The sequence below is a fragment of the Rhamphochromis longiceps genome, linkage group LG9, assembly GCF_057381845.1.
Source record: "Rhamphochromis longiceps isolate RC_006_pf linkage group LG9, R_longiceps_female_GT1.1, whole genome shotgun sequence".
NCBI classification, from domain to species: Eukaryota; Metazoa; Chordata; class Actinopteri; order Cichliformes; family Cichlidae; genus Rhamphochromis; species Rhamphochromis longiceps.
Window position 1 is genome coordinate 29,438,217 of NC_140565.1, and position 10,169 is coordinate 29,448,385.

Sequence of the window (10,169 nt, forward strand, 5' to 3'; positions counted from 1 at the left end):
GAACAATAATTGAGATTAACTAGGGTACTTACGGTGTTTTTTGTTGCCGCAGAGATTTCGCATGCATTCATCTGTATGTAGTTTGTCGCACATAGCTTGATTGAGACAACACAAATATGAGGTTGACTGTGATTGGTTAACACAAATTCTGATCACAGGTTGTGGTAAGGGGTGGATTAAAAAAAAAACACAACCTTCAGTCTTGCTTATCCAATCACAAACAATGTACCTTCTCCCGCCGTACTTTGAATTTTAGGGATGCTATATATATATATATTTCTGCCAAGCCTTTTGGCGGACTTTTTGGGAACAGTCATGTCCGAACGGAGCGCTGCATTTCGACGGAGAGTCACTGATATCAGAGACAGAATGAATGCCCAATTTAACCGGCTACTGAATCAAGATGACAGTGAAGAGGGGACATCTCTTCTACAAAGGTGAAATGCTTTGGTGGTGGTTACTCTATTGGCAAGCTTTTAGCTTTGCGCCTTTTTTGTTTTTGCAAAAGGAAATAACTTTTACATTTTTAAATAATAAATGGCTCGTTTACTAATTATCTGTTACAATTCAACAACAAATTCTGTAATCATAAATGTCTATCCTAGATTGACGACTTCAAATGACAGTCATTTTAATCCCTGTTATGTGCATTTATGCATAAAGATTTTAGTTTATAAATGTAGCATATCCCATATTTTCAGGGAGCATTTAATTTGCGAGACAATCGAAAAATGCATGCAATAAACACCGATTGAACACTCATTCCTTACTCTGAGTGTGTTGGGTGGTTTTTTTTTCTTTTCTTTTTTTTCTTGGGGGGGGGGTGTCTCTGTGTGATTAGTTTCACTAAAATTATCTCATGGTCTAATGATAGCTTTGGAGTTTTCCGCCAACAGCACGGAGGTGGGCCAGTGCGCAGACCAAGAGGCGGGAGAACCAGACATCGCCAGTTAACGTTTAAGGTGTCAGTACTAAGGAATCCCACACTGACACACTACCGATCTCATAGGGGTAATCAATATTTATATTAATATTAATTATTTGGAGTGATGGGTTTGAAAAATGAGAATTACATCATGGTGTCAGTTGTTTACAAATTGTAGAATTTGGCATTAGATTTTTAGCACCTTTGTAATCTTTATTTCCTTGCACCAATAAGTTGATGTTGAGACACTACAATGGGACAATTTACCCTTTTCCGTTTTTAGGGAAAGCTAATTTGGTTTAAATTTGATTACAGATGCCACTCCTGCTACTCGGGTGGTCGTTCCTGTAAACCTAAATGCAGCTGAATTCAGGCAGGCACTACGGGACAATATTGCAGACATACCCTTGCAGTTCGATCTATGCAAAGTGAATGGACAGCGGCTCATTCTTCCTCTTGAAGAGGAGACGCCCCAAGAAATTAGAGCAAGAAACCTACTGGGTCGCTCCAATCTTTATATCCGTCCAAAGGTATTCAAATGTTCCACTCGGGTGGCTGATATGGCATAATTGTCACTATTACTGTAACTCAGTGGCGCTCCAGTCACCCTAGTATTGTATAAGACATCTTTAACATGTTACTGCTCAGAATAATAAATGCTGTGATTTTCCCCAAAGGATTTGAGACATTCATCTGATCACTATGCCAGATGGCTATGCTTAAATAATGCCCCGCCAATTGATTCACTGTTAATAACAGAAATGCAGTAGAGCAAGCTTCAACTGTGGTCTAACAGTATTTTAGGGTTAGGGTCATTTTGTTCTTGTAATCTTAGTTTCCTGGGTTCTGGCTTTTTCATTGTCTTTTGTTAATGTCCTTAACCTTTCCTTTATTTTATTTTATTTTTTTTCCCCCCTCAGTTATCCTAAGTTCTACCTACCCAAAGTGTCACGGTCCTGAGTCTGTGGACTCGGTGTTTTTCTGTTTGTATTAGTTAGCTTTGATTTCATGATGTGTTTTGATTCTCTTGGGTTTGATTTCTGTCGCTAGTATTTGTTGAAAACACGCAGTTCTTTGAATCTTTGGGCTGAAGGAAGGACAATACTCGGTGTATCAATGCTCAATCAACAATCATTTATTTCCATACAATTCAACAGTCAGAGCATTACAACGTCCGGACGGGAGAGATGCTACCAGAGGGTCAGGCACATGTCTCAAAATGGTGACGGGTTGTTCAGCTTTTTATAGTCTCTAGTGGCCCCCAGCTAGTCGTAAAAGCCAAAACATCACATTTTTTCTCTGTTACAGCGCCTAAGTTATGACCTCGGCAGTTGTTTCTCTGCTTTCTGTAAGGTGGGGGTGTGGAATGTGGTCTGTCTATCTCCCCTGTCTTAGACACAGAGTCTCCTGCTTACAACCTTCTCTTCATGATTCAACAATTAAGCATGTCAAGAAAACAGTGTAACACATTCCCAGCAGATCAAGGATACAGAGTGATGCACATTTATCTAATGAACTAATATGTGAATATGTTCTGTTAACTCAAAAGTATAATGAGAACTAAACTACATACAGATCACACACTCTATTTTAAAGGGTATAATATGATCTACAGCAGTATTCTAATTCAACTACTTTGATTACATATATAAGGTAACATATAATAACAGAATAATATCACATATTCCTAACTTCCTAGGTCCTGGGCATTTCTTGTGTTCTCCTTCTTAGGTCGTGGTTCTGTGTTCTGTTAGTATACAGTCGTCTCTGTCAGTGTGTCTCTTGTTCTGTCACCGTATCCCCTAGGTTAGTCCACGTCTGTTCAGTTTCCTGTTTTACTTTGAAAGTCTGTGTACTATGTCAATGTGTTGAGTTTTGCCTCGTCATGTCTGATGAGTCCCAGCTGTGCTCTCCTCCTGTTTCACATTCCCTAATCACCTCAGTATGTATTTAAGCCTTGTGTGTTTCCCTGCCAGTTGGCGCGTTGTCCTCTGTTCTTGTTTGTCATTTGTTGTTCCATTTCGTTTATATTTTAATAATCTGGTGTTTTAGATTACAGAAGCCAATGAGGACTCAACTGGTGGAGAAGTTGTGCAGTCTGAGATGGCAATGTAAGTCTTTGACAACTGCCTTTGGACTGTAGCACTGTAAATGCATTACACCCTCTCATCAACAATATTTACCATATTGCAGTGTGCTGCATGACACCGAGACACCTGACCATAGCAGGCACAATGTACAGGAGCCAGAGGTTATCAGGTAAATGGCACTCTGTTTGTTTATGAGTTGGAATTTTAATCTTAAACTATTGCACAATTTCATTTATTTTTTTTGGTAAAAACTAGTTTGGTACAAACTAATTATATCATTATTATAACTTGGATCATTTTGTGTAGTCTAGATCAATAAATATCTGCATTGGGGTCCTCTTCCTGCTATGAAATATTTCTGCTATTCCTTTGCAGTGGTCTGCATGAAAACCATACAGCTCATTCTAGTAGGCATGGTCTCCAGGAACCAGAGGTTAACAGGCAAGTGGTAGTTGTTGAATAACATGCCAAAACTTAAGTGTAAACTGGAACTTATAAAGCACACACCATAGGTAAATAGACACTCAATAAGTACAATATACGGGGTGAGACCAGCGAATATTAAAATTTGAAAGGTTGCATGTATTGAACTGATAACATTTATGTGCTCTGAATATAGACCAATGGTTTAATTGCCTCATTCGGTTTCTGTTTTGCTTTTTCATGTTTTTCAGATTTGTTGATGTCATGATATTGGTATTTTTAATTGCTGAAAATGCATCGATAACACTTTAGTCAGCCTGACCATTCAGACACTTGGAACTACAAATCACCCAAACTATTCCCAGTAAATGGGCAGTTCCTTATGTTTCACAAAAAAGGAAAAAAAGACACTGCTGGCCTGTGATAATCTTTTGTGCGCAGGAAAACTGCACTGTCAAAACTTGAAAGTTGCATTTTATAGTTTATTGATCCATTTTGGCAACCAATAACAAGATCCATTTTTGTTCCTTCATGCTGCTTGTCTCTCAAATTAAAAAACAAACAAACAAAACAAAAGGCCCATCTCAGTGCATGCTGGTCTTATACCAGTCTCTTAAGTTATCAAAAATAGCCCTGAAATTCTTCCTGGCTGACTTGATAAGATAAACAACAAAACAATGAAGTGAGCATTAACCTACAAATAAAAAAATAACCCAGAAATAGAAGTAAACTAACAACAAACTTTATATTTTAATATTTTGAAATTTGTTAAAATACAAATGGCTCCAACAGATGCAATCAAGGACCACATGGCCATTTTAAGTGCCTGTATCTATACAGTAAAAGAATGTGAAATCAGATTCTTTTATCAGATGAGTCATTCCATTTCAGTATGTATACATGATATTAAAAAAATCAAATGCATTTGTTCTGTTTAGGGAAGAGTTTTACATCGACTCTGCAGAGTCAGAAGTATCAGACCTGGATGAGGCTGTCCTGGCTTCCCCTGAACAAAATGACTCGCATGTATGTCTCATGAACAACACTGCCAGAACTGCTGTGTATGTGTTTCATGTAGTCATGACCCTTCTCTCTCTCCCCCCTCCCCCCCCCCCCCCCCCCTTTCTTCAGGACGAGATGGACCTTGCGACTGTGTTGAAAGATTTCCAGGAAACGCATCTTGACACCAGCAATTATTGTGCAATAATAGCCCGACGTAGGAAAATCCTACATAGTGCCTGCATGGCACTTTCCAAGTCATATTTTGCCTGGCATAAATTGCCAAATATTGAATTTGTTGGTGAAATGGCCGATGATTATGGAGGCCCAAGGCGGGAATTTTTTCGGTAACCCATTCCCATCTCTCCCACACAATAATAGAATGCGTGAATGTGTTTTTTGTTGTTGCAAAGATGAAATCACAATTTGACTCAATTAATTTTTTTTTTTTTTTTTTAAACTATCTTTTCCTGCAGATTACTTATGGTCGAAACTCAGAATTCCCTAGGGATTTTTGAGGGGAAGCCTGGCAGTCTGTTGTTCAGCTATAGCCAGCAGTTGCTGTCAAGCAACAAGTTTTATACGGCTGGTAAACTGATTGCTTGGTCGATAGCACACAATGGGCCAGGGCCACGGTGTATCAACAGACACCTGTTCTGTATGATGTGTGGCCAGAAGACATCTCTTGATGACTTCGATGTAGAGGTCTTCATGGACGAAGACATCAAACAGAACATAGAAAAGGTAAAACTGTGTGCATGCTGAGGTGTAATTAAATTCAGTGAAACACAATGCATAGCTTAACTCATCAGTGGAACGTCTCAAAATGTAAGTACACTTAGTGAATGCTTTAAACGTATGTATTTATGGAGGTGCCTAATTTTCAAGGTTTCCAGCTGCAGCACCCCAGAAGACCTGGCAGACTTGAAAAGTCACCTTGGGGACTGGATTGCAGGCTGTGGTATCCCTGACATCTACACTGCCACACTACTTGATGTTAAGAGGATAAGGGGCGAGATTGTATCTCATTTTGCGTTTCACAGGTGAGGATTTGTTAGAAAATTACAAAGTACTTTCCTGGTCAGTGCTCGTCTTCCCATTGTGTTCCCCCCTAATAGTTAACACTTAAACAAATCATCAATCTGCTGAGTTTATATCTGTATTGCAGTTAAGGTGGTGTTTAAATTGACAAAACTTTTTGTTTTGTTTCACAATTTTGCTATGTTGTATGAATTGAGAGTACAATCTGTGGTCAACAGGGTTGCCAGCATGATTCAGCAGTTTGTTGCCGGTATGGACTCATGTGGTCGGTTCTGGCAAATGGTGAAGAGATGCTGGAAGCAGTTCCTTCCTGTATTTACAAATGCAGGAAATAAACTTACAAGGAACAGCTTCCAGGATCTCTTCACCATTGGATGGAGTCCAGCTGGAAGTAACAGACGTGAAGAAGAGGAAGCAACCATCTTTCAGTGGGAATGGTGGCTTATGGCCATTCAGGGTGAGTACATAGAATACAACACATGTCTTGTTTCTGTTTGAATTGCTTCAGGCATTTCATGTTAAATACAGTGTCCACAATACAAAATACAGACAACTAAATCGAAACAACACTTGGGTGCAATAAAACCTTAGAACTTTGCAAAATCCACCCCTTCTTAGAGCAGATGAGGAATTTTTTGATTATTTTACCTTTTTAGGTGAGGTATTTGAAAGGAAACCACCTACAACAAATATTTTTGGAAGATTATTTCTTTTATCCTCTGTCATCTCTACCAGATCTTGCTTGTTTAGACTGATAGGATGTAATTTGATTTTCATTGTGATTTCTGGTAAAACATTAATTTTATTACATGACCGAAAACTTCTAACACTAAAATATTAAATAGTTATATTACATACTTGTATTTAAAATATGGTAAAATTTATGATTCAATTGTATTAGCACATCTGAGAATTAAGTAAATGGTAAATGGCCTGTATTTGTATAGCGCTTTACTAAAGCAGTCATCCACACATTCACACACTGGTGATGGCAGCTACATTGTAGCCACAGCCACACTGACAGAGGCGAGGCTGCCGGGCACTGGCGCCACCGGGCCCTCTGACCACCACCAGTAGGCAACGGGTGAAGTGTCTCGCCCAAGGACACAACGACCGAGACTGTCCGAGCCGGGGCTCGAACCGGCAACCTTCCGATTACAAGACTCAAGACTCTTGAGCCACGATCACCCCCAGTGTTTTTGCAGTGTTTAAGATAGGTTTCAAATTGTGTTATTCTGTCTCCCTTTGAGACAAAGGTCATTTGTTAATTAGATGCACTGCCTAACTAGAAGAACCTTCAGGTATTACGTTGACTATAACGAAACCTCCTGTATATTAGTGTCTTAGAGTAATCGAGTGGTGCAATGACAACACCCACGCAAATGTGACATCACTAGAAAGCCAATGTACTCTTGCAAGGACAGAATGAATAACTTCTTTAAAAAAAAATACACATTGCATAAACAGTCCTTGACATATAGGTCTGACTCGGAGGACAAAATTAATTTCCTGTCTTAGCAGGGCAGGATTGCTTTGAGTAATTTTTTTTTTTTTTTTTTAATGCAATGCTTTGCAATAATTGTTTTGCCTAACAACCTGTTTTTGACTCCAAAATAGTCATTAACGCAACTGTTCTACTATGCAGTCAGTGTAACTGATTATAAATCTATACATTGCACCTTATTTAACACTTGTATGTATTTTAACAGAGCGAGAGGTGGACCACACATTTGAAGAGCTCCTCGTCTTTATAACTGGGGCTGACTTACTTCCACCACTGGGGTTCCCACAGTCCTGCAACATCGACTTCTACGATCAGGAGTCAGGGATGCGGCGTATCCCGTACACATCAACGTGCAGCTTATCCCTGTATCTCCCAAGAGGTGTTGCAGATGAAGATCAATTCAAAGATCTTATGAATGATGCCTTAAAAGGATCCCTGGGATTTGGAAAAGTGTAGCTGCATACATGAACTGATGCTGGGAAGCTGTGGTTAAAACGTGGGCTTTTGGGATGAAGTTCTTATTGTAAATGTTCTTAAAGGGGATTGCTCCTGGCACTCAGGCTTCTTAAAGATTTTACATTTTAAAAGTGTTTTTACAAATGACTGTTCATTGTGTGTGTGTGTGTGTGTGTGTGTGTGTGTGTGTGTGTGTGTGTGTGTGTGTGTGTGTAGTTATATTTATAGTCCAGTTAAGACAACTAGGGTATTCATGCATCAAGCTATGCAAAATAAGTGGTGTTCAGAAAGTTTCCAGGAAATAGTTCAAATGACAATTCATCTAGAAATATTCTTTTGAAATATTGTTGTTTATGTTCAATTATAGTACACTGCATAGAGTGGTTTGTTTTTTATTTTCAAGATGTACAAGAGATGCCAGACAAACTTTGAACTAAAAGACACTGACTTTTGTAAAATAAAATATTGTAATGTCAGTTCTCATGGTGTCTTGTCTATTTAAAAATTAAATTTGAGGCTTACCTGTTACTGTCAAATACTGGTATTGGGTTCCATTGACGAGGGCTATGTAGTACAATTATGTGCTTAAGTCAAGGTAAAAGGTTAAATGAATTTACCCTCATCTGTTCTCAAACCAAGAACTGAAGAATCAATCTCAACTCAGAATTAAAAGTTACGAATTAATTTTACTGGTTTCGAGAACAAAGCAGTTTTAACAAACTGACTTTAAGCTCCGGCGTTAACTCTGAGATTGACACCTGGCCTTTCACTATAACCTGGTTAAAAATCAATTATGTAATTGTGGTAGAATTATGTAAGAGGCTGTAAAGCTTTTCTGTAAAAAAAAAAAAAAATCACGTCAAGATAATGAACACTGGTATTAAAATTATATTTTATACATAAGGCAATAACTGTAATTACCAAAGTAAAGAAAATGATTTGTTAGACTCAGTTTGTTGGTGAACGATGCTTAAAAAGTGTGTAGCAATTTGGACAGTATATCCAGTGATTGCTTTGCTTTTTCTATGGTCACGGCTTACCTACTTTATTACAGTCATTTGGCTGTACGTGAAAATATATTTAGCTAAAGTTCCTTCTGCTTGTTTAGGTTTCTCTGTGTTATAGGTTCATTCAGCCCAACCTCAGGAAACTTGTCTGCTTGCCTACTGTCATCTCTACAAGCCTAAAAACAAACAATTTTAAAAGAGGCTATACACATGACATTTTTTCTACTTAATTTACTCGTGTGTGCCATACAGAGGGAAATATCTCAATCAGAATCGCATTTATTGGAAAAGTATATGCGCAAACACATACAAGGAATTTGGTTCCATTTGAGGGCGTCTTTCAAGCACAAAAAAGTAAAACAATCCATATATGTATGTATATATATACATACATATATATACATATATATACATATATATATGTATGGACATACATAAATACACACGCACACAGGTGTATAAACTAACAATATAATACACAATCTAATTCTTTTACACAGAAATTACAGGATTACAGAAGTTGATACCAAAGAGTGCAGTTGCAGTCTAGCAGTGTGACAGTTTAACCACTTAGGAGGGAGATGGCGGGGGAAAGAATTTTGATCAAAGTTAATGTCTCCACTTATTTCGAAAAGAAAAAAGAGCATACTGTCATTTACTTGCTTTTATTATTTATTTATATGCCCTCCGCGGACCATCTCTGCACTGCGTGGGTGATTAGTGGCTCCCTGCACAGTAAGGGCTGCACACACAGGGACAAGACGCACTCGGTTACGATCGGATCTTCCCTGGGCAGGGGGAGGTGATGAACTGTATGCCACTTTTTCATTGGCATACATTAAGTACAATGTTTTATTGCCTACGGTGGGGCAGGTCACATACTGGGTGAAGGTGGGCAGTGTGGAGTCCAGCGAGACATGATTAAAGTCCCCTGATATTAGAAGAAGAGCTCTCGGAGATTGCGTTTGCAGTCTGCGGACCACAGAGAGTCACAGGCTACCTCCACGGATGCTAACGGCTAATAGCGCAATGTCTGTGTTGCAGAGTTGTTCTTTCACAGCGATGTGCCCAGAGATACCACAACCGTCTTTAACAAACACTGCCAGCCCCCCTCCTTTCCTCTCACCGCTGTCTCTCGTCTTGTCCGCCCGCAGCAGCTGGAAGCCGGGCAGCCTACTCACAGAGGGAGTACCGGGCAGTGCCGGGATACTGCCACTGTGACCGGGTTAGCGTCATTAGCGCCTCAATCATATCAGGGAGCGATCTCACATTTAAAGTGATTACAGGAAGGAGAGATGGTGTGTGAGGTGTCCTCGGGAGACATCACCCCCGTTTCTTCCCTCACTGGGGATGTAGGGTCTGTCTGCCGGTAGCGCAGCTGCAGGGCGCAGCGCTAACAGCTGATCCCTAATGTAAACAAAGGAGCCATGCGCCGAGTGTCCAAACACGGGTGAAAAAAGTGGAGACAAAAGAAGAGAAAAGTCAACATAACTAGCACGAAGCGGTAATGCAAGATGGCAGGATCTGATTGCTAAAACATAAGTTAAAGGTTAAGAGAAGTAAAGAGGAAAATAAGAAAGAAGCTCAGAAATGAGCAGAGCTAGCTCTGCTCATTACCTGTTAGCTGCCATAACAGGTAACACAGTTAAGGTTTCAGAAAAAGTATTCTGTCGTTTGTTTGCTCGATCATGCCTTAAACACATCAAAATGCATAGTGGGATTAT

At 39.4% G+C, this 10,169-nt stretch overlaps 1 protein-coding gene across 1 annotated transcript; it reads left to right on the top strand.

The window, feature by feature from the left end:
* The first annotated feature begins 315 nt into the window (after nt 1-315).
* On the top strand, nt 316-7,438 carry LOC146662504 (putative E3 ubiquitin-protein ligase HERC4). The gene is made up of 11 exons (XM_085417834.1): nt 316-437; nt 875-1,011; nt 1,241-1,455; nt 2,978-3,036; nt 3,119-3,184; nt 4,377-4,464; nt 4,570-4,784; nt 4,914-5,181; nt 5,326-5,480; nt 5,697-5,935; nt 7,188-7,438. Exons 1-11 carry the CDS (start codon nt 316-318, stop codon nt 7,436-7,438), a joined length of 1,815 nt encoding a protein of 604 aa, XP_085273960.1.
* The last annotated feature ends 2,731 nt before the right edge of the window (nt 7,439-10,169 follow it).

Coding starts and splice junctions, on each gene's coding strand:
- LOC146662504 (XM_085417834.1), top strand. CDS start 316: ATGTCCGAACGGAGCGCTGCATTTCGACGGAGAGTCACTGATATCAGA. Junction 438..874: donor GGGACATCTCTTCTACAAAG/GTGAAATGCTTT, acceptor GTCTAATGATAG/CTTTGGAGTTTTCCGCCAAC. Junction 3,037..3,118: donor GTGCAGTCTGAGATGGCAAT/GTAAGTCTTTGA, acceptor ACCATATTGCAG/TGTGCTGCATGACACCGAGA.